The sequence below is a fragment of the Cadophora gregata genome (assembly GCF_030347475.1).
Source record: "Cadophora gregata isolate MNR1 chromosome Unknown scaffold_13, whole genome shotgun sequence".
Taxonomy (NCBI): Eukaryota; Fungi; Ascomycota; class Leotiomycetes; order Helotiales; family Ploettnerulaceae; genus Cadophora; species Cadophora gregata.
The window spans coordinates 1517439-1543126 of NW_026695936.1; the positions used below are offsets into that span (position 1 = coordinate 1517439).

Genomic DNA, 25688 nt, shown 5'->3' on the forward strand with positions numbered 1-25688 from the left:
AGTAGTTCTTTTCGTCCCCAAGATCACGATCAAAAAGTTACAATCGTTGAATCAAACAATTCGTTCGTCAGCGGCTTGAAGCTTGGACAACGGCTGGATCTCGGCATTTTCATATGTGCAGACCATCCCTGACAATATCATCACCCGCACTTCTTAACCAACACGTCTTCGACGTGGAGTTCCCTTCTCCAAAACAATGCAGAAACCGAGAACGCGTTCCGAATGACTCTCATCACGTTGCTCCACGCTCTTCCCTGTTCCGTTCCACCCGACCCCTTTCCTCGCCTGCTTAATAGATACCCAAACAGGGATATGTTTCCTTCATCGTCAATGCATGATTACCCAAACTAGCAATTTCTTGCTGGCAAAACTGTAACTCACACCGCGTTTTCCTTGTCAGGTGTGCAATCGTTGGCAGGTGCGCGTGCAGCATGAAAAGATAATTTCTTGACCCAATGCCGCTGGCAGTGGATATGGCGAGACTACGTGAGTCGGTAATCACATCTAAATTTTGACTTGGATTTTTTAACTTCTCAGGTATCTCTCCCTGTCCCCGGGAGCCCATAAGTATCCCAAGATTCCCGTTCAATTCTGCGCTCTCCTTTCCACCCTGTTCATAGTCTATCTTAATATCCCTCCCATCTTAAGCTTCCACCAACCACAACAATGTAAGTACTGTCGAGAGATACACACTGTCTTGTAACTTCGATTAAATTCTTTACCTGCCATCTTGAGAGACAAAGATACGGCAGCTGCTCAAAATCACCTAAAGCGGAAACACTAACACTTACTCTCAGGGCCGACGAAACCGCAGCAGCAGCACCAGCAGTGCCAACCTCTCCTCGCTCTCCAGCCAGCGCTTCCGGTCGCCCAGGAACGTCTGGAACAGAGTTGAACCTCCGAACAGACCGCCAAAAAGCTCAAACCTCGTACCAGCGCGCCGCCGAAGCAGAAAAAGCCTACCGCGCCAAACGCCGCGCAACCTACGCCCGCAAGGACTTCAAGGCCGCGAAAGAGCACTTCGCTGCCGCGGGTGTTAGCATCAAGGAGGGCTCCAAATGCGTGTGGAGCGCTGTCCGCGCTGGCCCAGCTATCATCAAAGAGAAGCAGGTTAAGATGCGCGAGGAGCAGAAGATGAAGAAGAGGGAGACGGCTGAGGCTGTTAGTATTTTCTTCCTTAGTGTTTCGGGGTTGCAAATGAGATTCTGGCCTCGGTTTTACTTGTTTTTCTGCTGCTCATTGTTAGATTTGACTGTCGCTTGCTCGTTTGTTTTCATTTCTTTTCCGAATTATTTCCTCTAGCCTATTTGTATTTCCGACTGCGAGTTGAGAATTGCTAGCGAGTAAAGTGAAGAGTCTAGTGCTAACAATCCTGCGAATCACAGAAGAAGAAGAAGTGGGAAGAGAAGGCCAAGAAGAGTAATGAGTCCTCCGCTTCCGAGGAGCCTGCTCCAGCTGTCGTGGCCGAAGCAACTCCGGCTGCATAGAACGATACACGCATATTACTACAGCCGGGCCCCGATGATCGATTTCTGGACCGAACGAACAGGAATTGGGATTGGGTAATAGTGCCTGGCTGCAGCTTGAATCGGGAAAATTAAAGTATGGTGTTGGGAGCAGGAATTGGGAGGAGACAGAATGGACAGACCGTGGCTGGCGATTCGAATTCTTTCATTTGTTCGGTGGCTTAATATACCCCATGCTTTTTGTCTTTAAATTTCATTTGTCGTTCTCATTACCCTGCTGCATACGAAGCTGAGGATATTCCCCTCTCATTTTGCAATTTTGTTTACATTTCCTTCTGTTCAAAGCTACCCGAAACAACAACAAAAATATAGAACAAATGTACAAGTTTTCTCGCATTGACATCCCTTGAGCTACAATTGAACTGCTTTTGGAAGACATCATCGTCGCCAGTCGTGATGATGCCATAGGTCTCTGTTGAAAGGGGCTTTACAAGGTTGCAAGAATGTGAATGTGCTTCCGCTGTCGAATACGTGAACAGTCATGTCTGCCTAAACCGACCACAATTTTTGAGCTTTCCGAAGGTGTGACAGCGCTTTCGCTTCTTTCAAAAGACTTCAGGGCCGAGGCGGTAAAAACGATCATGAAGACATGAATAACGTGCTACTTCATGAGATTTATCATATCTTAACTGAAGCGAGGCAAAAAACTGAAGGCTAGGAGGCCAAGAACATCGGCTTCCATTTTTTTGCCCAGGAAGCCAGGAAGCCGATGTTCTTGGCCTAGTGGCCTAGTGGTATGAGGAAGGAGTAGGTGAAGTCTCTTGGGAGGAAGGAGCGTTGACTCTAGGTGCCAGGTGCGTTATTTAGTGGCTACCTCGCCATTTTCATTGCGGGTTGATGAAGAAGTCTAGGTAGACTTCTCTGATGTACACGAGACATTTCAAACAGCCGAGAATGGGGGACTTACCCAAATTATTCATCCACAAAAGAAATCTTGGGAAATTATGCTTAGAAATGAAATGCTGAAGTAACTTGTTGTTGTTGTCACTAAGGAGATTCGCTTACTCAGACTTGGTAGTTTTGCTTCAAGGGGGAAAGCACCAAAGAAAACTTTACCTGCAAATTGCTCCTCATTTAGAAGAACATAAGTAATTAAGTCTTACCGACAGTCACCCAGCCAGACTCAAATGGATCATCAGTAAGATGCCTCTGCTTGGACTGGCATTGAGAAATAACCGCGGAGAACACGTTTTGGCAAAATTCCGTCGCCAGAATGATTATCTAGCTGAGACATACCCGGGCATAGAAGATGTCATCAAGACAACCATTGAATCGTACACCGTCTAACATTCAGAGGTTCGACCTAAATGACCATAAATGCCATAGCTGAGTTGATGATATGAGAACAGGTTCAAAGCTGCCTTTGCAAACGAAGTTGTCATATGGAACCACAACAAATACAGCATATCAGGATCAATAAACCGACGGCCGAGGTCACACAAAGTGCTTCAACCTGGAGGTATGGGATATCCCAATCCCGGCGGTAAATGCGCATGGCCAAACATGAATCATGAAAAGTGGCAAAACCACTAGTTGAGCTCCACAGCAACAGCATAACTCGCGAGTAATGAAATCATCGACACAACAAAATCACGCATAATTCAAACAGATCATGTGCCCAAGGAACAACGAAGAACGCTTTGTATGTATATTTACAATCAACCTACACTCAACCCAAGCCCGTCTAGCAAAAAGAGAAAACTCCGTTCATATCCTGTCTTGTGCTGGAGAACTGGAAAAGAGGAGAATCTGATATTTGATTGCACGGCGCCGCGCGCACGCAGCTGCAGCGCAACCCGTCCCATCAATGCTATCTAACCTAGAGTACAAGTGTCTATTCTATCATACAAGTCCAGCCGCGTCTACTTGGTCTCTGCCTTGAGGTAGCTGTGGGTTGTGTTAGTGAGTATTCCCGAATTCTACACTACGATAGGTATGGGACAAGGCAAACGTACGTGATCAGATCGTTCCTATCCTTGTCCTTCTTCAATCCACCGAATGCCATCTTCGTTCCTGGAATGTACTTCTTTGGGTTCTCAAGGTACTCGAACTATGGCATTCGTTAGTACAGTTCCCCAATAGAACTCCAGAGACATTGTGCATACCAGGGTATCGTTATCCCATGTGATTCCCTTTGCCTTGTTGGCATCGGTGTATGAGAAGCCATCAACGGAACCAGTCTTGCGTCCAAACAGACCGTGCAAGTTAGGGCCGATCTTGTTTCCCTCACCCTCACCGAGAGTGTGGCATTGGGCGCATCGTGTCTTGAAGAGGTTGGCACCCTTCTTAGCGTCTCCTGTAATCAAAATTCCGTCAGCAAGAATTCTTCTCCTATGTCTTGAATTGAGGAAATCAGGGCGAACCGCCGGTCGCAAGTTGGCGGCAACCAAGAGAAGAGAGAATTGGCGGCTACTACTCGAACAGATGTATCCCCTCGATCCTTAGCCCACTTGTGCCAACTATCTCGGAGTTTGATAAAGCGTTGGTGGTATCATGACTGTTCCAAGGTCGGATCTGTCGGGTGGCGTGCAGGACGAAAGTACCCCCAACAACCGCGGCAGAACGTCTTGAATCATAACTAGAAACCGTCGACCCATCGATCATAATACATCTGACCAGCAGTCCAGCTCTTGCATCATCCCATCCTGCTCGCACAACTCAATGGCTTTCCGCTCGCCCTGTGACGTGACCCCTTTCATGCCCAGCAAAGCCAGCCTGCCAGACGGGAAAAGCAACAACAGCAAAGCAAAGGAGTAACGTACCATCCTTGAAAGGCATTGTGAAGTATTAAAAGGTGTGTAAGGTGGAGGGTCGAAAGAATGTGAGGCGTGGAAGAAAGTGTGGTGTGTAGTAAGAGCGAGCGGATATGAGGTTTTAAATATTAGTTGGAGGATGGGAGAAAGGAAGAAAAGTTTTGGTAGCTCCCAACCAGGCCGACAGATGACACGGAGATCCAAGGCTAGAGCCTAGCGCACCTGTGCCAGCACCAGCCACAAAGGCACTGCAGATGAACTGAATAAGCGGAGCTCGCCCTGTAATGGAGGGCCTGTGATTGGCGGAACACCGCTAGACTGTAAAGCCCCCTGTCAAAGCCGACATTTCTTGGTTCGCGGCTGGAGCAAGCCTGCAAAAGCCCGGGTGCGTCCGGAGGAGAAATTCCAGTCCCAGAGTCCCAGTCCCAGTCCCAGTCTCCAGTCCCAGATTTCTCGCATGATTCTCGGCTTTGTCCCACCCAAGGTGGACTTGTAGGCGACCGTAGTCATGTCAGATCCAGCCAGAGCAAGTTGACCATGAAACCTTGAAAATTAATCAAGAGCGTCACAGAGCTCTCAGCCATCAACCGAAATGCCTCCCACGACTTCAATACCACGCTTCCTATTGCCTCAAAGAGGATCAATATGGCGCACTCGACTTTCAACTCCCTCTTCAACAGCCCTCACCATCCGCCATGCCTCAAAAGTGCCCAAACCGAAAGCACCAGCAAAACAACCTGCTAAGCAATTCGTTCTCGAGAAGCCCACAAAATTCGTCCCTCCATCTCATGGCGCACGTCTGAGAAAAGAAGCGCCGCGATACCCAGGTCCGCAATTGTCAGAGGAAGAATCAGCAGCGCAGAAGTCGAAGAAATACCCGAATATGATGCCGCCGGACGGGACGTTCATGCATTGGTTTGTCAATAACAGAGCTATACACTTGTATATCACTCTCGTAAGCCTCCCATATCAAACATTGATTGCCACATAGCTATTGGAGACGTTTCGAAGCTAATTGAGCGCAGGGCACATTATTCGGGTTGGCAGGCACAGTCTGGGTGACCAATTTCAAGCGCAATTCCCCTTTCGCAGACATGCTCCCCGCATGGTCACAGCTCTTCGTGCACCCCATTGCTTTCTTCCGAACGTTCCTGGAAGTCGTCAAGATGAATTCGGATTATGTGACTGCGGAGACAATGGAGAGACGGAAGCGCAAGGTGGAGGACGTTGCAAAGAGGGCTGCGTACAGGAAGGCGCATGGGCTGGACAGAGATGAGAGCTTTGGAGGCTGGACCGCGAAAACCGATAAACAGTTGCTGGGACCTGGTATGCCTGTTGAAAGTGCTGAAGGTGTGGAGGGAGAAAGGCAGAGTGAGCCGGTCGTGAGAGAAAAGCGACCATTGAAGAAGTGGTTCGGAATTTGGTAGGACTTGGAGCAGGATGGGTTGCATATGGTGGGTATCTTTGTAGAAAACTGTACTGTACAACTAACCCAACTCAACGGCATCAAGGCCGTCTAATACCTCTTCAGCTACCCCTCCATGTTCTAGTACTTTCTGGATCATAGCAGCTATTAACTTCCTCTTTGCACCTCCTCTAGGTGGTTGCCATACTCCCTCATCCTCCATCGTCTCCCTCTGACTCGCAGCTTGCTCTGTCATGGCCGCAGCTCCTCCTGTAGCCGTATTCAAGGCATTGGGCACACCAGGAGCCGTCAGCCTCGATGGTGGGTCAATGGTCCGAACCGACAATAATCTCAAATCCCTCGCCTTTCCGTCTATATCCATGCCACTTCCACCCCGACCCTGTGACCTTTCTCCAACGGATACAGCCAGAACCACCTCTGCAACTGCAAGCTCCTCTTTACTCGGATCAAATATGATGTTGTCTTTCACAGCCATGACAAGTAGCGTAACCGGCGGCCGAGCATGTACAGCTTGTGAATCCCGAGGATACACATAGACGGAAGCATCCCAGTCATCGTCGAACAGCGGATCCTCATCGCCTTCCGACTTCAGTTTCGGGAGTCTGGTAGAGAGCAGTGCCAAGTGGGTAGTAAGTGAAAGTAATGGAAGAGGATAGGATAGCGGCTGTGATAGCAGTAAGATCTGAATTTCCACACGATTAACATAGTTTCCCAAATCCGAGATATAGCAAGAGAAACTCACATCCAGGTACAACTTCCAATGAAACCTCTCATTGATCCACAGCCTCTTCGTAAACCCCCCATCCGCCAATAGCGCCTCCCCAAGCAACGCACTCAGAAATACCGGCATCGAATCATCATCCCTAAATCCCGGAATCTCGACCGCAATCTCCACCCACTCATTCAAGCCCTTCTCTCCTTCCTTCCCGCCTTCACCATCCACCTCCTCACCAACAATACTATAGCTCGGACGAGACCTCTCGACTTCAGCCTTAATACCAACAATTGCCTCCGTGCCGTCCGCGAAACATATCCGCGCACTACCATTGGTACCTGGCAGGATATTGCTTTCTGCGATTAGCGGCCGGAATTGAGAAGGTGCGCGGCTGTCGGGGCGGATTGGTGGGGTGAGGGAGAGGGAGCTGTGGAGGTAGGAGAGCTCTGCTGGACTGAGCAGGATTTGCTGCGTCGGTGAGGGTGCCATTTTGGCCTCTTTGTTATCCTTGAGGAATTCACTGTCCAGTTCCTCTCAGTACAATGGACCTTGAGGCGCGAAACAAAGTATTGTATGGGGAGTCGCTGGAAGCAAGTTGAAGCTTCAAGCTCAAAATGTTTACTGCCGCGGCCGCTAGCGCAAGGCTACGTGACGAGGCTGCGAAGACATTACGCTTATTGTGTCTCCCCCTCTTTGCTCATTCGTAAACCACAAATAGTAAACCACTTCTCAAATTTACTAATATCAAGCGGAGCAATTATGTTTCCAAGGACAAGTGTCTCATTCTCACTTGCTGATCATGGCAATGGATTTGGAAGCAAAGGCTCAGAACCGGGACAATTGTTGCCCCACATTTCACTATGTCTCCGAGCAGCATAATAATACAGGACTGCTTGCGCATTTGTAACAGCACTTGCTCGTTAGATATAAATGGGACAGCATCTCCCAGAACTGGCATCTTGTCATAGATCCCACTGTTGTTCAATCCTTCCTGCACCTGAAGCCTGATACCTTGGTATTACATCCTTCCAAACCCAACCTTCTCACTGGCGAAGACGCCTGCCCTGTCCTGTTCTTCCATACCGTGGTAAATTTACAAAACTCAAAATGCTCAAACTCCCCAAACTCATCTACGCCAACAAGTTCTGCCTCTCCCCTCTCCCACCGCCAGGAACATTCACCAACCACACCGTTCTGGTCACAGGAGGCACATCTGGTCTTGGTCTGGCAACCGCAGTGCACTTCCTCAACCTGGGCGCCGCCAAAGTGACCATCACAGGCCGAACACTTGCCAAGGGCGAAGAGGCCAAGAAGTCCATAGAGACACAAGTTCACGTGCAAGATGCCGGTGAGGTTGAGGTGAGGGTTCTGGATATGAGCACGTTTGTTGGTATTAAGGAGTTTGCAGATAAGGTAAAGGAGGAGGTGAAGAGTGTGGATTACGTCTTGTTGAACGCAGGACTTCTAGCGACGAGTTTCAGAACAGGGAAGGAGGGGTACGAGGAGAGTATTGCAGTAAACTGTCTGGGTACTGCATTGCTGGCCATCTTGTTGTTACCCTGGGTGAAGGTTGCTGGAAGGGGGAATGGACATCTTGGTGTAGTAACGAGTGGCTTACATAGAGGTACGTCCCGCCCATCCATCTGAGACTTTGACATGCGGACATTTTGGAGTTCTGTCGTAGGTCCGGAATTGCCATGTTAAGCTGCTCATCATCACCCAGGTATCGATATCTCCCCCGGGAAATGGCCGCAGAAAGACTTTTTCACGTACTTCAGCCGAGAAGAGAATTGGCCCAAAGGATCTCCGAACATGTACTCAATTAGTAAACTGCTAATCCAATACTGCGTGAACGAAATTGCGAAGCTGGCCGTTGATAAAGACGGAACGTACGTCTCTCCTCACCACGAAAAACAATCTGAAACTGAGAGCCTGTAACAGAGTCCAAACGGTCGTCAACCCTATGTGTCCTGGCATGGTCAAGAGCTCGCTGGGACGGGAACATATCACCAGCGCCATTATGGGTGTGGCCGTTGACATTTTCATGGCGGGTGCAATGAAAAGTACAGAAGGTGGTGCGAGGAGACTCGTTGTCCCTGCCTTAACGACGAAAGAGGAGAATGGAAAATATATTTCGGATTCTCAGTCGCATGAGGAGTATCTCGTGTAAGTAACCCAAATGCCACTTGTGTTCCATGGCTGCAGGCAAAATACTAATTATCAAAAGAGCGGTACAGAAGAACATCCTTGGTCCTGAAGGACAGAAGATGCAGAAACAAGTGTGGGAGGAAGCACTCGAAATCTTGGAGCAAAAGGTGCCTGAAGTCAGGGAAATTGTAAAATCTGGAGCTGTGTAAAAAATGTTTCGCAATTCCGTCCTGTGCTGTGTCTCCTTTCATGCTTTTAACTGAGTGAAGCGACCTAAAAATCTGGCCTTTGCTGTCGTTTATCATTAGTCGTAACCCCGTAAAGATGATCAATCCTGCCACTCAAGGTATCTGTAGCAATATCTTGTATAATGCGCATCTTCAACAACCCACCTTCTGATCACCAATTCCTCTTATCAGTACGCTACAGAATACCGAGAGTACTCGTCGAGCATCAACGAAAGCTGACAACCATTTCTTTTGCCAACGAAGGGCCGACCGCCGCAGCAAGCTCTGCGATAATACATTTTATGGAGCTCGAGCTGTTTATGTCGCTTGTGTCCCAGCAGAGAAGCTGCTGAGCTTCGGCTCGCAGGCCTCTCACTTGAATATTGATGCTGTCCAAGTCAACTTGATGCTGAAGCTGATCTATGGTGAGAATTCCAGGTATGGAGCGTGCAAATAAAGGCGTGTCTGGGTCTGAGAGTGGAGGATCATCTTCATCGGAGTCGTCAACCATATTGGCTTCGTTTGGGGTGTCTGTGATATGCGGCGGCTGCTTCGTTGTGTTTGACAAGTCTTCAACGAGACCAGATCGTTCGCGTGATAGACTAAAGAATTTCGTCTTGTCCAGTTTCTTCTTCAATTCGGTATCGAGGGGATCCCAAGCATAAGAATCTGGATCTAGCATATACTGTGGAGAAAAATCTCCTTTGTATCGCATCTTAATGCAACTGTGTATGTAAAAACCTGCATACCACCATCGATATCCTTGCTCCTTGGCTAAGACAATCTCTCTCATAGCCCCAAGCTTACCAAAGCCGTGTTCATGGACCGACTCGTGGTACATGAAGTAGACGGCACTCACACATTGTGGGAGGAGATCGAGCACGCCGATAGCAACGAGCTTGCCGTCAATCCGATAGCACTGGTGGTACGATCCGAGTCGCCGTACCCGCCCCTCATCAAAGACTTCTTCGCTTCTAGGAAGTGGCGAGGAGCAGAGGAAATTTTTGAAGCCGTGCTTGGTGATCTTTTGAGGCGGCTCGTGATGCACAACGCGCTGATAATTCTCAAACAAAATGTACTTCTCCTCCGTGAAGTTATCTGGTTCAAGCGTGACAGTCAAGGTATGGGCAGGCTCAGGCGGCACTTTCACCTGCTCTTTTTCGCACTCATGAACACGCTCCGCAACGTTGAAGTCCTTGTTACGCTTCTTGGCTTGCTCGCGTGATAGTGGATGACGCCTGGCAGCCTCTTTGATGTAGGTATCTCCCAGAATATACTTGTTGAACCGGTTCTGGACTTGTCGTTGGTCTTTCGAGGCATGGAATTGGTCGGAGTCTAGTCTGATTGTATAATGTGGACAACAAGATGCAGATTGGTCCGGTTTGTACAACAGGGTTCCAGATCTCCTCCAGCCGCGGTCAAGGAGAGATTGGTAGAACTTTGCAGTCAAGGAAGTAGTGGTTACATAGTACGAGAAGCCTAAAAGGAAGGTAAAAAGTAAATATTAGGCTCCATATGCAGCAAGGATAAACGTTTGTAGGCCATGCTAATGCTCGAAATATTGAAACAGGGAATGAAGGAAATGTGTCCTTGGGGTTTCTGATACTCTTTGACAAAGAGGGTGGGTGTTTACGTGTCCGGAACTCACTTCCTGATTTATTGCAGCAATAGCCGCATCTGTTGTTACTATATCCTGCTTCAAGTCAGCCATCGTACCCAGTTTTCTGTCCAACAGGAGGAACTTTATTGCAGTGCACTGCGTCTTGAGATGCTTTAGCTGCGGACATATCAAGTTGGGTAGAATAGATAATAGCCACTGGCCAAAATCTCAGTCCCTCAAATGCTGTCGGGTATCAAAACCCTTCAAAGCACTGCAGTACACACGGTATAAATTGTGCATTTGCAGGAGCGTTTGCCAAGAAAGACTTTGTACCATGCAGCAGTTAAAGTATCGATTGCTTTGGAGCGATGACTTTGGGCCGGCATCATGATCAGTCACTGCAATTGTGTAATATCGATCTCAGAAGGAGAAGGGCGACTGGCCAGCCCCAATCAAAAAAGGACAATTCAGGGTTCAGATCGATAACTCAGCAGCACATCGCAATGCTGGTAATAGCGTTGTAGCGCTGCACATGAGAGTGGGATGTGCCTCGCATACGGACCAGGGTAGAAAAGCCTTCCAGAAGATGTCTAAATCAACGACATCGAAACGATCGACCACGAGGCCAAACAATTGGAGAAGCATTCAAGCAGGCGAGAACGGGAGGTGGACTGACCAATAGGTGACAATAACGTCGCAGCTTGGGACTGCATGGTGCAGACACTGCAGGCGACCCCCGACTGGCGAGGACGCAGATGTGAGCTGCAGAAAGTTTGCGTGCAGTGCAGTGCAGTGCAGCGCAGCGCAGCGCAGCGCAGAGCAGCTAAGGTATCTATGCACCGTTTACTCGTACCGGTGGGTCGGACAGCAACGCGGCGACGAATCTGATATGGCGCTTCAAGTACTCGGAATTTTGGGACTGCTTGAGCTTGAGAAAAGCTACCCTTTTCGATGAAGAGGGTATGGAAGTATAAGGTATGGTGATAATTAGAGCGCCGGAAGCCTGCCTCTACCTAGTTGAAGAGTCAGACTCAGCCAGGCAGGCGCAGGCACATGCACGAGATTGGTGACTCGAGAAGACTAGCGAGGCTGGATGCTTTTCCTTAGTATGGAGGGATTATCGTGAGAACCGTGGGAGTGGGAGTGGGAGTAACTCGAGACTTGCGGCTAGAGCGGTCGGTGTGAAAGGAGGTAAGATAGTGAGTGGCATTACCAGTAAGGCAATCCGAGATCAGGCACCAGGAGGCACCAAGAAAAGCAAGGCAAGGCAAGGCAAGGCAAGGCGGTGGGAGGGCAGGTTGGTAAGGTAGAGGGTAGGTAGTGAGGAAGTCTAGTTGCGGTGAGCAGAGCTGAGTGGCCAAGGGGAAAAGATGGCCGTAATGGAAGTGAAGGTGAAGGTGTAGATCTGGTCCGAGTCCCGTTGTTGCTTTGGACCTGACTCTAACCCTGACTCTTGCCTCTGAATCAGAAGACTGCTGTGTTTGTGCTAGGTAGGTAATTTACCGTACCTTCCCTAAGGTAATTGATATTGTAAATTACTGTAATTAAGTTAGAAGCTCGAAGCGAAGCTGCCTGTTGAAGCCGAGAGTATAAGTATCGTGATCGCAGCCGCATCGCCTGAAATAAGGTAAGGTAAGGTAAGGTAAGGTAAGGTAAGGTAAGGTAAGGTAAGGTAAGGTAAGGTAAGGTAAGGTAAGGAAAGGTAAGGTAGGGCAGGGTAAGGTACCTAGGGTAGCACAACAACCAAGCCCGGCCAACTGAGGTTTGGAACCGTCGGGAGCTTCCCATAGGTAGGGAGGGCAGCGAGGGCAGGTAAGTTTAAGCTGGGTCGCCTCAACTCGTTAGCCCAGTTTGCTCTGAGTGCTCTGAGTGCTGCAAATCGTGGTTGGCAATAATGGCTTCTAGCCCATCTTGCTTCCGTGGTGTTGCAGTGGCAGTGGCAGTGGCAGGCGGGGTACTAGGATCCAACCTCGCCGTCCGCCGATTCCTTACCCTACAGTACACAGCAGCAACCTATCGTAAGGGGCCTGGAGGCGAAGAGACGAGCGAGTAACAGCAGGCGGGCGTAGAAGGATGTGATGGGATGGAATGGTGGGATGGGCTGAAGATCCGAATTCAGTACCCAAGATCTGAAGGAGAGGGAGCTGTTGGGAGGAGAGGAGAGGAGAGGACGAGTAATTTACCTAAAGTTCACAGGATACTTGCGAAGTTAGGCAGGGAATGGAAGTCAGCCATGAACCCCCACAGTGCTTGTTACCTTTACTCTACCTAGGTACTGCATTAAGACGAGCTGCACGGTGATGCACTCCCACTCTGCCACGACAAGCATGTTTTCAAGCTCTTCTTCTACCTAGTCGCAGATAGTTACTGGCTTCAGTAGTGGTAATTTACTGCCAAACTTCATCCTTTTCCGGCCCCTCGACAGAGAATAGGTCATGTAATTTACCTAACCTACCTGACTTTATTAAGTACTCCTTGGAAGAAGTGAGATTTCGAGCCCGAGCTAGACGAGTCGGACCCAAACAGAAGTGCAAACCTTGATGAAGGATTCCTTCCCGTGCAAATATGTCGAATATGACAAAGGCAGTAAACGAGAGCACTTGTTGCGAGTGAATATATTTCAGTACCTACCTTAGGTACCTACGTACCTAGGTAAATAGCTGGGTAGACTGGACAGGTAAATACTTAGGTACCTAGGTACATACCTAGCTAGGTAACTTAGGTCAAGCAACTGTTCAAAAGGAGAGGACCAAAGGCCCGGAAATACAAGGTATCGGTCTCCTTATTCGTTACGAAGTTAGCGGGACTGGCAGGCCCCTGGCTGGGGGGAGAGGGGAGCGGGGGGGGGTTGTGGTTGTGTTATCCCACTTCCTCTCCCAATTTGTCTCCGTTCTTTTTGGCACGACGCCGACGCCGCCGCCTGAGCTCGTCTCGCCTCTGCCTCTGCTTCTGCTTCTAGTACTCGTACAGTCCTAGTCCCCAGTCCCAGTAGTAGTCCCACTACTCGATTGACGTGCCCTGCCCTGCCCTGCCAGCGGAACAGCAGCTGTTGGCACAGGCTGGCACTGGCAGGGCACACGAGAGCAGAGCAGGCCGGTCAGAGGAATATTCCGGTGAATTACTGAACTGGTGAGCCGGCTAGTCCTGGACCCTTCTAGCTAGCGCTCTGTTGGTCGTAGAAAGGTAGGCATTCTGGTTTGCGCGGTGGGCGGTCTTGCTATTTCATTTCATGCCCTGTCTTTTTCGTCGTTCGATATCACATCACTCACTACCTGCAAAACTGCCCTTCCTCGCCCACCACCACCCGCTTCTTCTCCTTCTCTTCTTTTCATATCATTCTTATTTCTACAACATTACGCAGAACTCCAGTCAATACTTCATTTACCTGTCGACAATTTTGGGGTCGCCAAAAAAAACTTACTCGCCAGTCGCCTTACCAAGAGAATGACGCTTCCCGAGCACTAAGAAGCCCACCCTCCATCCCACAGCCGACCTTTGCAACCACGCTCTCCTCTTGCTCTTGTGCCTTCGCACCCAAACGAAGGTCAAGGCCTTCATCATGGCGGCAAGTCGCTCCATGGAGTCTCGGGTAGGGAGAACAAAGCAGCGTAAGTTTATAGTCCTTTTACTCCTCCAATTCCCCTCTTTGAGAAAGAAAAGTTGCTTGCACGTGGGGCAAACTTTTTCCCCCCAGCTCTTGTAGGCGCGACCATTTGCTCACCACCTTCGCTCTTCTAGGCTACGCAGAGACCGGAGAACGTCTCGTCGCAGGCGTGGTACCTCTCAATGCCGCGAAAACCCACGTACTTCTGATCCAATCGACTCGACGCGCAGGCTGGGTTCTGCCAAAGGGCGGCTGGGAGTCTGATGAATCGTGTACCGAAGCCGCGCAGCGCGAGGCATGGGAAGAGGCCGGAATTGTCTGCACAGTCGACTACGATCTTGGTACCATCATGGAAACCCGAGCCCCGAAGCAGATGTCGAAAGAGGCCCCCAAGGCGCTCTACCAATTCTACGAGGTTACTGTCACAAGTGAGGAGACAGAGTGGCCAGAGAAGCACAAGAGGAATCGACAGTGGGCAAACTTCGCAGAGGCATCGGAAGCGCTCAAAGCCCGCCCAGAGTTATTAGAAGCTCTCAAACGCTCCACCATTGCCAGGTAGCCTCGCGGGCCCGTTGTTCTATCACAGTTCATAGAACGGCGCACAGCAACTTCTTCTTCCACCTCTTCCTCCTCCTTCTCCCTTCCATCAAGTCGAAATATACGAAGTCGCACAGTGCACCAACTATGATCGAGCTATAGGATACCGGGTTCGACACAAGAAACCAAAAAAAAAGAAGAATACGCGGTGAAAATTCCAGCCAGATTTTGGTTCAAGGGTCATCTCATACGAAGCGTGGGCTTATTTTGCTTCTGTTGAGTCCAAGTTGTTCTGCTTTCTTCAAAACTGCATAGAAGACAAATCAAGACGGAATGGACTTCTGCCGTGATCTTGATGACTTTGGCTGTCCTTTTGAATTGGGATTCCTTCATGGCCATTCATTCATTCTATTGCTATACAGTCCCAAAAGCGCCCTCCCAAAATGACTTGGTATATTTTTCTCTCTGTCACTTTGCATTGCAGGCGTTTCAGATAGCGGCCAATACGTCGAGGAGTTATTAATACGCACTGGAAGGTCCGCATGTGGACATGTCGGCCCTGCATTACAAATGTATTGCTACTTCTGTGGAGAGACGCGAGAGGCAAAATAGGCGTGCTATTTGCTAGCATTAGAGCTTGCTTTACAAATTAATCTGAACCCTAAGAAGGCATTGCGAAAAGAAAATTTCGAGTCCTGATTTAGATCATATTTGAAATCTCAAAATTTCTCAGTTCTAGACGACATGATCAATTTTTGAAATTCCTCAACCAACCAAAATGCTGCCTCTTGTTGACTGCTTCAACGCCGAATGTTTAAGCGACGGAGAAATTCTCAAATCACAACGTGCGCAGTCCAAGGTAAGCATAATAGCCAAATCGTTTTACCAACAACAAGTTACTATGATTCGAGCGACTTTGCAGCACCCCACAGTATGAACTATCCTCGATAAAGCCGATCCCAGACCCCGAAATCTCCTCAACAATCCTCCTCCGGAAACAGCAAGCACGTGCATCTATCAAAAACGAAGGTCTGTCCGTCGGCCCACTCCGAGATATCGTCATTTTGACAATCCCGTCCATCTCCAACGCGTCTCCCATCACCTCAACTCGATCCAGCAGCCAGGCACGCGTGATGGCCCAGCCCAATCGCAGTTTCAACCAATAGCGACCGCCTCTCTCTTCATTTGACCATTCCATTTCACTTCTTCCACCGTTCTCCTTCGCTTGACATATCCTTGACTTGACACCAAGACTTCCAGCAGACAACAAGCAAGGGAGCTGGAGATGGAGAACCTCACGCTGGACGAGAATAATGCTGGAGGGCCGCCGCAGCAACAGCAGCAGTTACTCGGCCCCTCGCCGCAGAACCAGCAATTGCCTCCGCAGATGTTCACAACTGCTGCTCAGCTGCTAGATTTGACAGATAGTAAGGGCTTCTCTTTTTGCCTCTCGAGAACTCATTTTAGCTCCGATCATTTTTCTCTTCACTTCTCGAATCATCACCCAGATACAACATTAACCAAATATACAGAAAAGCTCATGGTAGCCCTCCGCGACGGCAGGAAACTAATAGGTGTACTCCGCAGTTGGGATCAATTTGGTACATCCCTCCCTCCACCATAACTGACTCCACATATATACACACAATCTAACACACGCCTCCCTCAGCCAATCTAGTCCTCCAGTCAACAATCGAACGACTCTTTGTCCCCCCTCCCAACTCCTCGCGGACATCAACGCCCACCAAACCCGGTGAAACCGCGCAACCAGGTCTCTACGCCGACATACCCCGCGGCATTTTCCTCGTTCGCGGCGAGAACGTCCTCCTGCTCGGCGAGATTGATCTAGACAAGGACGACGACCCGCCGCCGGGCTACGAGAAGGCCGAGGTCGAGCTGGTGCATAGGTTATCCAAGGAGCGCAAGGCGCAGGAGGCGAAGAGGGAGAAGTCCAGGCTGGTTAAGTTGAGGGCTTTGGGGTTTGAGGGGGAGAATACAACAGAGGCGTCGATTTGAGTAAGTTTTGGAGCTTGAATCTTGAGATATTGAAGGCTTGAGATGAGATGTGAAGGGAGGGTAGAGGATAAACTATGGCGGAAACAAGCATTGATTTCAATGGGGAGAGGACTTGGGAGAGCGGGAGAGAAAAGCACTGGTACTATGCAGAATATTGTGAAATGCATCAGTATCAGCTGGAGGTGGATGAAAGAAAAGAATAAGCATTGCATTGTGCAAAATGCAATACGACATAAAGTATTTTATGAATCAACTTGCAATTGCAACTTTGGTCGATCGTTTGTGTAGATGTTTCTAACTTTCTCATGTGCTAAATGTTTATTCTTTGATCTGCTCAGTCAACTTGGCGTTGGTATGTTACGGCCATTTTGGAATTTGCGATGTGGCAGGATAGGATAGAAGAATGAGCTAACCGTTGAACTGCTCACCCAGCTTTCCAACAATTACAGCTCTGAAAAATGAAGATCTTTCTTGCTACATCGAAGAGTCTCCCGTTTCCGCTTCTACTGTAGCGACTTCGAAGCCTTGCCCATGACCAATTCTGGAGCATCCTTTCGATTTCTAAACAGTCGAAGCGCTGCAATAGAAAGGTAGTGGTAAAAGATCGGAAGAAGAGTGTTGTTCTCAGATGTTTATAATCCTGCTCCATGTTCAGAGCTTCATAGAAGTCTGGCGATATCAGCCAGGACAAAGCACATGAGATCTCGGCATCGCTTCTCGTTTCTAGAATCGCATAGCTACTTCTAGTCGAACCCCGAGTACTTGAGCTGTGGTCTTGGATAAGCTACTATTTGACAAAATCTTTGGGACAACCACCACTCTCTGCAGTTCATCCTGGCCATGCAGCTCTGAATTAAACATCAGAGAGCCCTCACAACAGTCATCTTATCAGCAGAAGCTATGGATTATAGCTAGGCTCTCTGCAACTCTGAAATTGAGGTAACGCTTACTATATCTATATCAATTTCGCGTCTACGAAACATATCAATCCACACCAATTGAGCGCCCAGCATCACCTCTCACAGTCAACTCATGCGCCAGGAGTTCACTTACAGTCATCCACCCATTACTGCAAACCAAAAGACATTTGTTGCACATCGCAGTGTTGTTTACATTCCGTAAGCAAAGCCATTCAGCCTCGGTGATGCGGAATTCATTTTCAATCCAGTATTCACTCCATTAGCTTAGCTGAACAGCATTTTGTTGCACATCGCAGGCATGTTTACTTTGCTAAGCGAAGATGTTTATAGTTGCTGAGGAGTTCACGTCTGTCCATGGGAAAGTGAATATTCAAGGGTTTTTTTTTGTTGCATGTCGCAGGGTTTGTTTACTTCCCTTGTCAAACGAGGACTGGGGACTGATTCATTTGGACCATTGGCTCTGCCCTTGCTTGGAAGAGGCTTGAACCCGCAAAATAGGGTTGAAATATTGGAAGCATAAAGCAAGTGAGGGTGACGCATCTAATTTGCTTGACCCCAAGTGATGGTCAAGAAAATACTTGAACGACTACTCTTGCATTATCACATTGACAACCAGCTAGAGAATAGAGAATCAACCAAATAAGACCATGAATCTATTCTACTTATTAATCCACTTCAACCTTGCATACCCCTCTCCTTAAGCCTCCGATACTTCGCTGCATCCTTAACACTCGGCTTAACTTTCCCAAGCGCAACCTCCCAATCGACCTTCTCAATCCTCAAATCCTCCGTCTCAATACCCAACTTCTTCTCCCTCTGGATAGCTGCCACACCAGCTGCTTGGTGCAGATTCCACAGATCAGCACCACTGTAATTTGTACACCTCCCATCCTCAGCAACGTCTTTCAAAGCAGCTAGTTCCTCTTCTGGTGACCCAGGCAGTGCTTTGACGTACAGCGCTTTGAGAATCTCGACGCGCTCTTCTTTGGTGGGTAGGTCGACGAAGACAGAGAGACCAAGACGGCCTGGACGGAGCATCGCGGGATCGATCATATCAGGGCGATTGGTTGCGGCGATCACGTAGATTCCTGCTCTACTTCCTAGACCGTCGAGCTCTGTCAGGAGAGTGTTGACGACCTTGCTACTGGCTTCAGAAAGCGAATCTTCCCTCTTAGGCACCAGAGCGTCCAATTCGTCAAAGAATAGGATACAAGGTACGGAAGAGCGGGCGCGCTCAAAGACTTGTCTTACAGCTCGCTCGGATTCTCCAACATACTTGTTCAGTAGTTCTGGACCTTTTATGGAGATGAAATTTGCCTTCGACTCGTTCGCGACGGCTTTAGCAAGGAGCGTTTTGCCGCAACCAGGAGGTCCCCAGAGTAAGACTCCGGCTGGCATGGTGATGCCCACGCGTGCGAATCTTCCAGGGCTTTGAATGGGATTGACTATTGCCATTTCTAGCTGCTCACGAACTTCGTGTAATGCACCGACATGTGCCCAAGTAGTGTCGGGGATAGTTGCAAACCCCTCACGCTTCGCTGATGGTTGGACTTTTGGGATTGCGGTCAAGAAGTCGTCGTATGTGATTGAGAAATCGCCATCTGGTAGTAGTTCTCCTGCATTGGCAACCAGAGACCTGAGCTCCAGAAGTGAAGATGGAATATCCAGTGTTGGGGATGTTGTATCAATGTCCATAGCTGTCACACTTCGCTCCTTCAAGACAGCATTCATGCGCTTCATAGCATCAGTACCTGCTACGGAAACGACATCATTCAAGTCCGCTCCCACGAATCCAGGAGTCAGTTTGGCCAGCCGACGGTAGTCAAAATTCTCTGCCATAGTAAGCTTCTTCGTTAAAGCTCGAAGAATCTTATCACGGGCTTCCTCATTCGGAACACCCAGGTTGATCTCCTTGTTAAACCTCCCAGCTCGGCGAAGAGCTGGATCCAAACTGTCTGGCCGGTTGGTAGCTGCCAGAATAATGACTGGCTTTCCACCAGTCTTCTCCAACGCCATATCGTCCATACATGTCAACATTTGAGCTACAATGCGCTTTTCCATTTCCCTCTGTGCACTTTCTCGCTTGCCCATGATAACATCGATTTCGTCAATGAACACTAGACATGGGGCCATCCGCTTCGCTTCTTCGAACAAATCTCTGATCTTCTTTTCCGACTCTCCAGACATGCCAGCAACTAAAGATGGCGCAGAAATTGGAATAAAGGACACTCCAATTTCTGCCGCAAAAGCATTTGCAATCATCGTCTTTCCGCATCCAGGAGGTCCATGGAGAAGCACACCTCTTGTAGGTTGAATGCCAGTCTTTATATATGCCTCCGCATACAACATGGGGATGGCCACCAGGTCAGTAAGCTCCTTGATTACTGGCCCAACTCCACCAAGGTTCTCCAGCGACACATCGGTTGGAGGCGACCGGTCAACATCCTTCCTTGTATCCGCTTTTCTCCGTTTTTTGCTGGGCTCTCCATTTGCTTGCCTTTCCGGTTTAGCTGGTGAATCCGTTTCCACCGCTGGAAGGGTTTGAATAGGTAGACTTGGGGTCAAGGTCCCGTTCAGAGGCGGCGTTCCTTCTCTCATAGGAGTCATGCTGGCAGAGCTCGGTTTGGCCCACATTCGAGTTATGCTCTTGTTCATAATATTATGTTCCTAGCTCTGTCAGAAGTCTGCTGTGTCGGAAATAATGGTTTACCCACCTTCAATTGAGGTACGGGCTCTTCAATGCCGTCGAAGTCTCCATCTAAAGAGTCACTGTCATCGTCAAGCTCCTCCTTCATGACATTCAATACCCGATCGATGGAATCCTCTAATAGCTTTTTGCTTCTTCGTTTCAGACTGGAATTTGATCGTTTGATACTGTCGTAAACAACTGAAGTAGTGAGCCGTTTTCCGCCATTCTCAAATTGTGCTTGCTCATCGGCCAGCTTGCGAACGACCTGGTAGATCTAGCGGGGTATCAGCACCGGATCAAGGAGCTTTGACGGTGAAGTATTATGGTCAAATACCTCTTTGTCAAGACCTTGAGTCAAGCTGGATCTTGGACCCCTTGAGACCATCATATCTAGGAACAAGATAACTCGTGGCTGGCCTTCAAATGTCACCACTGAAACTCAGAAGTTGAGTGATTTCTCGACCCCAGAAAAAAATATAAACAATTTTGGGTTGCGCCGGAACTTGCCGTTCTTATCGCTTCCTTATCCTGGCACGCGAGCATATCGCCGATGACGCCGCCGAGGCAGCGTACACACATCTGGGCTTCATGACTTGTCTCTGTTCCATTCTTGCGACATGCGCTTGATGCGTGCTTTTGGATCAATATACACAGGCCAGCGACCAATATGGGGAACTCAGCAAGCTCATCAAAGATTTCCGCCCAGGATAAGTAAGAAGACGCTCATTCTTGGTGAGGACTAACGTTGTTGATATCAAGGACAGGGCAATCCTGGACATGAAGAACCAGCGAGACAAGCTACACCAATATCAGCGCCGCATCACAGTGCTCACCGACCGAGAGAAGGAAATAGCAAAGCAGATGCTTGCTAAGGGCGACAAACCGAAAGCATTACTGGCCTTGCGGCGCAAGAAGTACCAAGAATCATTACTCGAGAAGACGGATGCGCAGCTAGAGCAGCTGGAGAAATTGACAAGCAGTGTGGAGTTTGCTTTAGTGCAGAAGGATGTTGTCTTTGGGTTGCAACAGGGGACGAGTGTGCTACAGGAGATACATAAGGAGATGGGAGGGCTGGACCATGTTGAGAAGCTGATGGGAGAGACGGCTGAAGCGGTTGCGTATCAGCAGGTCAGTGACATTTTTTCGATACAGCGAGCTTGGCTAATACATGTATAGGAGGTGAGTGATATGCTCGGCGGAAAGATATCGAATCAAGACGAAGATGAAGTGGAGGATGAACTCGCAGCGCTCGAGGCCGAGGTCACTGGCATCCCTCTGCCAGAAGTACCTACTACCGACTTGCCAAGAAAGGAGAGGGCGAAGGTGAGGCAACAGGAAAGAGAAGAACAACAAAGGGTAGCAATGTTGGCATAAATATTGGATTAGTGATTCAATTTACGGGCATTGGAAGGCGTTGGGGGCAGGTACATATCATTTTATCGAAGATCAATACCCTAGCGGAAGGAACTTGATTTCCAACATAAACATCCAAGAAAAAATGTCTAGAAAGTGAGATGACTGCTTCAATTTGTTCATATAGTGACTGTCAGATTAAGAAGTAACGATTGTGATTAATGTTCTTGATCTGGAACTTTCCATAATTCCCGCATCTCTCCCATTTGCCTGCTACGTACAATTGAAGCTGCTTGCACCTATTGAAATGCATCCAAGACTGTGGGTATCGTCCCTCAATTGAGCTCTTAACGCCGAAAAATGCTCATTCGTTCCCGTTCCCGTCCAAATGCATGTACTCCTTACTGAGATGCTGCTGCCCAAAATATGTTGTTCCAATGTCCACCTCATTGTTGAGCCGTATGCAAAAAGCGAGCCCAGTTCCCTTGCGGGTATATTACATCTAACCACCCAAAAACTCCGTGGGACCCTGTAACGTAATACATCCTCCACTGCCCATTTGCACCTAAGTTACATCACAAGTCGCTAGAGGCTTCCGTATTGCTTTCTTTATACAGGGATTGAATCCCCGTTCTACTTATGTCCTTACTCGAGGTAAATCACCGAACGCTTATTCGCGGGAGGTAGCGTCCTAACATACACTGGCACTTCCTCAAAAGAAGCCGGTTGTCGTTCTGATACAGGGGCTGGTGGTTCGCAGTAGGTGTGACGACCTTGACGAGCCGGATGATCGCGATCATAGTAATGCGGTTGTTGTGATGGCTCCTGGACTTGCCTAGGTTGTAAATCTTGATCAGTAAATTCACACAGCACAAAAATATTTGGGACTTACGGAGGTCTCTCCACATATCTGATTGGAGACCTTGCTCGACTTGAAGCGGTTGGTAAATATGACCCAGCTTGATGTCCCTGATGATAGGGGAGATTGCTATGAGCAGCAACACTCTGTTGAGATCTTGCAGGAACAATACTGTAACCATCTCTTGAATATGAGGGGCCATCAAGGCGAGACTGAGAAAAACTTTGTATGAAATTCTGATCTGGTCCACCAGAACCTGAGCTCATGTCAATAGAACGAGATGGTTGATGAGACGCAGAGACTGCCGGTGAGGCGTGCCTCATTTGTTGCTCATAATAGTGAACAGACTCAGGATGCCGAGCATTGCTACGAGAGGCATATGAATCAGAAATCTCACTGCCCTTCTGTATATTGGTCGGCCGACGGTGATAGAGATCATCATGAGCTTGTGGATGACCCGTGGGTCGCATGTCATAATCGTCTTCCCGTTGAACCGTAATGAATCCACCTTCACCTCTTTTCAATGAATTAGGATACTTTGGCAAAAACCCAGGTTCTGGAGCGTCGTATATAGGAAGCCGTTCTCCAGTAAGAGGATCTGTATAGAAGGCTTCTGTGTCCCTTAACAAACCTTGAGTGGATTGAATCGGTGCTCTTGAGTGTCGAGCGATAGGAGTGGAAACGCGAACTCCGGGTTGAACAGACGAAGATCTCAATGTCAATGAATCAGAATGTGAAGCTGGGACATGAAAAGGAGGGTCACGAGACGGAAGAGGCCTAAATTGGCCAGACTCATCCTCACGAACTACACGGCGCCGCTTTACCTGAGGACTGTCATCGTCGATGACAATCACATGGTGAGGCGCAGGTGTATGAGTTCGGGGTCCAGCCGCTGGTGGGTGGTTGATATCATGGCCACGAGGCCTGTTCCACTCATGTATACGAGGAGACGAGACATCGCTAGAAGCTGTCTCAATGGAAGGCACAAGATAGTCTTGAAGACCATGTTTTACTGGGGACCGTCTCACTACTTGTGGCGGTTGACCTCCCATAGCCGGGTATTGGGAGCCAGTAGTCCCGTAGTGCTTCGGGACAGCTTGGAATGGTGGAGCTGGAGAGCGTCCTTGGTGTTGTTGATGTGGCACATCCTGGTAGTACACAGCATGCTCAGAATGGGGAACATTTACCTCACTTCTCAGTGTTCCAGAAGGCCTATACCGCGTATATGTCGACTCCTGCTTTCATTAGTCCTCCCGCAAAGTATAGATGCAGAACATTTGGCCTCTACTCACCAGTCGTGATGATTCGCTTGGTACATAACGAGAACCAGGGACTTGCGTTGCTACTACTGACCGCGGTCGGTCAATTTCTGGTTCTTGGTACGGGGTTCCAGTATGGGAACGAGGAGCCTGTCGCCTATTGATGGCATCCTGCCAGGCAGCCTGGTAACGTTTGAAACCACGTTGCTCTTTCTTGTCTCTAGGATCCTTGGCTCTGGTGCGGGAAGAAATCGCAGATTGGTTAGTTCGGTTCGCCAGACCTGTAATTTTTGAACTTGGTATAGCCGATGTCATCTGGGGTCTTTGTTGGTTCCTGGAGTTGGGCTGGGATGGTGGTTCGGTGGAGCTGGAGGAGGTGACTTCACCTTCCTCATCTGAGCTATCTTCTTCTGAACTATCGTCTTCGTTTTCCGAGTCGGTTATTATCACAACCTCACGAAGTATCTCGTCCATCTGATCTCGTCCGGTCTCTTCGTCCCCACGCCACTTGATGAGGACGTCCAAGCACACAGGCTCGACTGCCTTTCGAGCATTCATCCAGGTTGTCTCCCTGAGGAGTTTGTCATATCTTGTGTGAGTATGTCTGATATGGGCAAGGACTGCGAGCTGTACTCGGCGTGACAAGGGAATGCCGGGTTGCAAACCGACTGTTGGCTCACCATGGAAAACAGCACCCTAAACAATTAGCACCATGTTCGAGAATCACTAGAATTGAAACATACCTTCTTGAACGCATGTTCAATGATCATGACTCGGTCGGGATTTGGTATCCTGGGGAAAAGATCTCGTATCGCCCCATCAGCTTGCTTGTTGATCTCTTCTTGTGATTCGGGTATGGGTTCCACTGTGTTTGGTAAAATTGTTGGCTTCGAGATGACAGTCTCGCCAACAATTTCCCGGGCTTGTTCAACGATAGACTCTCGAAAATAGTAACCTGTTCGATGGACATGTTCCGATATCTTGGTGTTGTCTTCTTTTTGCATATGCGACTAAGGAAACCTGTCAGACACGAGTATACTACACAGGGAGAGCGTTCATACCGAAACAATAAAAATCATTGCACCTTGGTCCCGAGAAAGCTCTTTGCAAGCGTTGGTCAAAATGGGATCTCCTACAGCAACGAATGCATATCCGGGGTATTTGTCGAGAGATTGGTTGGTGACCTGGTGGGGGGAGAATGAGTTGCAGTCAATTCACAGTGACCAAAAAACCTACCTGTAATTCCAACTTCTTCTGCTTCTTTTCTGGGTTGTCTGCGAACTCGAAATAAGACTGATACTTGGACTGGACCTTCGGCAGATCCAGCTTTGCCACGAGATGCGTGGGCGCGGGCGCTGCCCACATCTCCGCTGTCATGTTCTTTTTCTCTTGCTTTCTCTTCTCAAGCTTTTGAGCTCGACGCTCTTGCTTGTTGCCTCCACGGCGTGAAGCCTTCGTTGCCGTGCCCGCCTCCGCCTTCGCGCGGTTGGCCGCCTTTTTCTTCTTCCCCACCATCTTGATGACGGATATTCAGCTTCTTACCATGGATGATAGTTGTCTACTTCACAAGGTTAGTGCAAGTAAAGCGCTGGCAGTCAGATACAGTCTCCTATGTATGCACCAGCAGGTTTTGCGTGGTGGATAGCAAGGAACGTGTTCTTTAAAGTTAATGATCTTGGAAGGAATGACGGGGCGAACTCTCGGGCGCACAAGACGCCTCGACTTTACCTTAGCGTCAAACGTAAACTATCACGTGCTTCTTGCCAAAACTGGTGTGCTGGATAGTTGTTATTACCTGGCATGAGAAGTTTCAAGGTGTGGAGTAAACAATAAGGTATTGTGATTGTGAGATTGCCTAGATGGGTTGTTTTACGCAGTGTATCTTGAAAGCTGTGCGACAATACCTGTTTGCAACGCTAAGACCAGTCATTCCCTCCCGGTTTGATTGCCTACCTCGCGGCGGTTTCATTGTGCAGGTCTGACGATCAAAGTCTTGCTGCTCTTTACAGATCAGCAAGACTTCAGGAGGCATTCCACTAATCAAGATTTTCTGATT

At 48.8% G+C, this 25688-nt stretch overlaps 11 protein-coding genes across 12 annotated transcripts; 6 read left to right on the plus strand and 5 right to left on the minus strand.

Annotated features, from left to right (window-relative positions):
- Positions 1-455: 455 nt before the first annotated feature.
- On the plus strand, positions 456-1487 carry ONS95_003975 (uncharacterized protein; the record flags this gene model as incomplete). The annotated part of the gene is made up of 3 exons (XM_058497311.1): positions 456-490; positions 798-1161; positions 1386-1487. The coding sequence occupies 3 exons, from the start codon at positions 456-458 to the stop codon at positions 1485-1487; spliced, it is 501 nt and encodes a 166-aa protein (XP_058353254.1).
- Positions 1488-3134: 1647 nt separating this feature from the next.
- On the minus strand, positions 3135-4412 carry CYC1 (iso-1-cytochrome c). Its single transcript, XM_058497312.1, has 2 exons — positions 4289-4412; positions 3135-3822 (listed from the first exon to the last, which is right to left on the minus strand). Exons 1-2 carry the CDS (start codon positions 4302-4304, stop codon positions 3563-3565), a joined length of 276 nt encoding a protein of 91 aa, XP_058353255.1. The 5' UTR covers positions 4305-4412; the 3' UTR covers positions 3135-3562.
- Positions 4413-4871: 459 nt separating this feature from the next.
- ONS95_003977 (uncharacterized protein) lies at positions 4872-5706 on the plus strand (the record flags this gene model as incomplete). The annotated part of the gene is made up of 2 exons (XM_058497313.1): positions 4872-5234; positions 5305-5706. 2 exons carry the CDS (start codon positions 4872-4874, stop codon positions 5704-5706), a joined length of 765 nt encoding a protein of 254 aa, XP_058353256.1.
- Positions 5707-5766: 60 nt separating this feature from the next.
- ONS95_003978 (uncharacterized protein) lies at positions 5767-6909 on the minus strand (the record flags this gene model as incomplete). Its single annotated transcript, XM_058497314.1, has 2 exons — positions 5767-6387; positions 6448-6909. The coding sequence occupies 2 exons, from the start codon at positions 6907-6909 to the stop codon at positions 5767-5769; spliced, it is 1083 nt and encodes a 360-aa protein (XP_058353257.1).
- Positions 6910-7157: 248 nt separating this feature from the next.
- ONS95_003979 (uncharacterized protein) lies at positions 7158-8777 on the plus strand (the record flags this gene model as incomplete). The annotated part of the gene is made up of 4 exons (XM_058497315.1): positions 7158-8044; positions 8144-8309; positions 8362-8586; positions 8648-8777. Exons 1-4 carry the CDS (start codon positions 7528-7530, stop codon positions 8775-8777), a joined length of 1038 nt encoding a protein of 345 aa, XP_058353258.1. The 5' UTR covers positions 7158-7527.
- A 244-nt stretch (positions 8778-9021) lies between these two features.
- ATE1 (Arginyl-tRNA--protein transferase 1) lies at positions 9022-12823 on the minus strand (the record flags this gene model as incomplete). The annotated part of the gene is made up of 5 exons (XM_058497316.1): positions 12122-12823; positions 11904-12012; positions 11072-11847; positions 10444-10488; positions 9022-10274 (listed from the first exon to the last, which is right to left on the minus strand). The coding sequence occupies exons 3-5, from the start codon at positions 11106-11108 to the stop codon at positions 9022-9024; spliced, it is 1335 nt and encodes a 444-aa protein (XP_058353259.1). The 5' UTR covers positions 11109-11847; positions 11904-12012; positions 12122-12823.
- Positions 12824-13954: 1131 nt separating this feature from the next.
- Positions 13955-14558, plus strand: ONS95_003981 (uncharacterized protein; the record flags this gene model as incomplete). The annotated part of the gene is made up of 2 exons (XM_058497317.1): positions 13955-14003; positions 14134-14558. The coding sequence occupies 2 exons, from the start codon at positions 13955-13957 to the stop codon at positions 14556-14558; spliced, it is 474 nt and encodes a 157-aa protein (XP_058353260.1).
- Positions 14559-15424: 866 nt separating this feature from the next.
- LSM1 (SM-like, degradation of cytoplasmic mRNAs and positively regulates transcription initiation) lies at positions 15425-16883 on the plus strand. Its single transcript, XM_058497318.1, has 2 exons — positions 15425-16137; positions 16206-16883. Exons 1-2 carry the CDS (start codon positions 15822-15824, stop codon positions 16550-16552), a joined length of 663 nt encoding a protein of 220 aa, XP_058353261.1. The 5' UTR covers positions 15425-15821; the 3' UTR covers positions 16553-16883.
- Positions 16884-18147: 1264 nt separating this feature from the next.
- On the minus strand, positions 18148-20549 carry ONS95_003983 (uncharacterized protein; the record flags this gene model as incomplete). Its single annotated transcript, XM_058497319.1, has 3 exons — positions 18148-20139; positions 20187-20435; positions 20496-20549. The coding sequence occupies 3 exons, from the start codon at positions 20547-20549 to the stop codon at positions 18148-18150; spliced, it is 2295 nt and encodes a 764-aa protein (XP_058353262.1).
- A 76-nt stretch (positions 20550-20625) lies between these two features.
- On the plus strand, positions 20626-21688 carry VPS20 (Vacuolar protein sorting-associated protein 20). Of its 2 annotated transcripts, XM_058497320.1 has the most exons (3): positions 20626-20872; positions 20926-21289; positions 21338-21688. In XM_058497320.1, exons 1-3 carry the CDS (start codon positions 20829-20831, stop codon positions 21533-21535), a joined length of 606 nt encoding a protein of 201 aa, XP_058353263.1. In that variant the 5' UTR covers positions 20626-20828; the 3' UTR covers positions 21536-21688. The 2 variants fall into 2 exon arrangements, with proteins under 2 accessions (XP_058353263.1, XP_058353264.1); XM_058497321.1 differs by having other exon boundaries at positions 20626-21289.
- A 471-nt stretch (positions 21689-22159) lies between these two features.
- ONS95_003985 (uncharacterized protein) lies at positions 22160-25147 on the minus strand (the record flags this gene model as incomplete). The annotated part of the gene is made up of 6 exons (XM_058497322.1): positions 22160-22349; positions 22407-23608; positions 23666-24328; positions 24376-24642; positions 24694-24816; positions 24869-25147. The coding sequence occupies 6 exons, from the start codon at positions 25145-25147 to the stop codon at positions 22160-22162; spliced, it is 2724 nt and encodes a 907-aa protein (XP_058353265.1).
- Positions 25148-25688: the final 541 nt, after the last annotated feature.

Excerpts from the sequence above, each read along its gene's own strand:
- LSM1 (XM_058497318.1), top strand. The coding sequence starts at position 15,822 with ATGGAGAACCTCACGCTGGACGAGAATAATGCTGGAGGGCCGCCGCAG. Across the intron at positions 16,138-16,205 it reads CCGCAGTTGGGATCAATTTG|CCAATCTAGTCCTCCAGTCA; the intron begins GTACATCCCTCC and ends CGCCTCCCTCAG.
- VPS20 (XM_058497320.1), top strand. The coding sequence starts at position 20,829 with ATGGGGAACTCAGCAAGCTCATCAAAGATTTCCGCCCAGGATAA. Across the intron at positions 20,873-20,925 it reads AAGATTTCCGCCCAGGATAA|GGCAATCCTGGACATGAAGA; the intron begins GTAAGAAGACGC and ends TATCAAGGACAG. Across the intron at positions 21,290-21,337 it reads AAGCGGTTGCGTATCAGCAG|GAGGTGAGTGATATGCTCGG; the intron begins GTCAGTGACATT and ends ATACATGTATAG.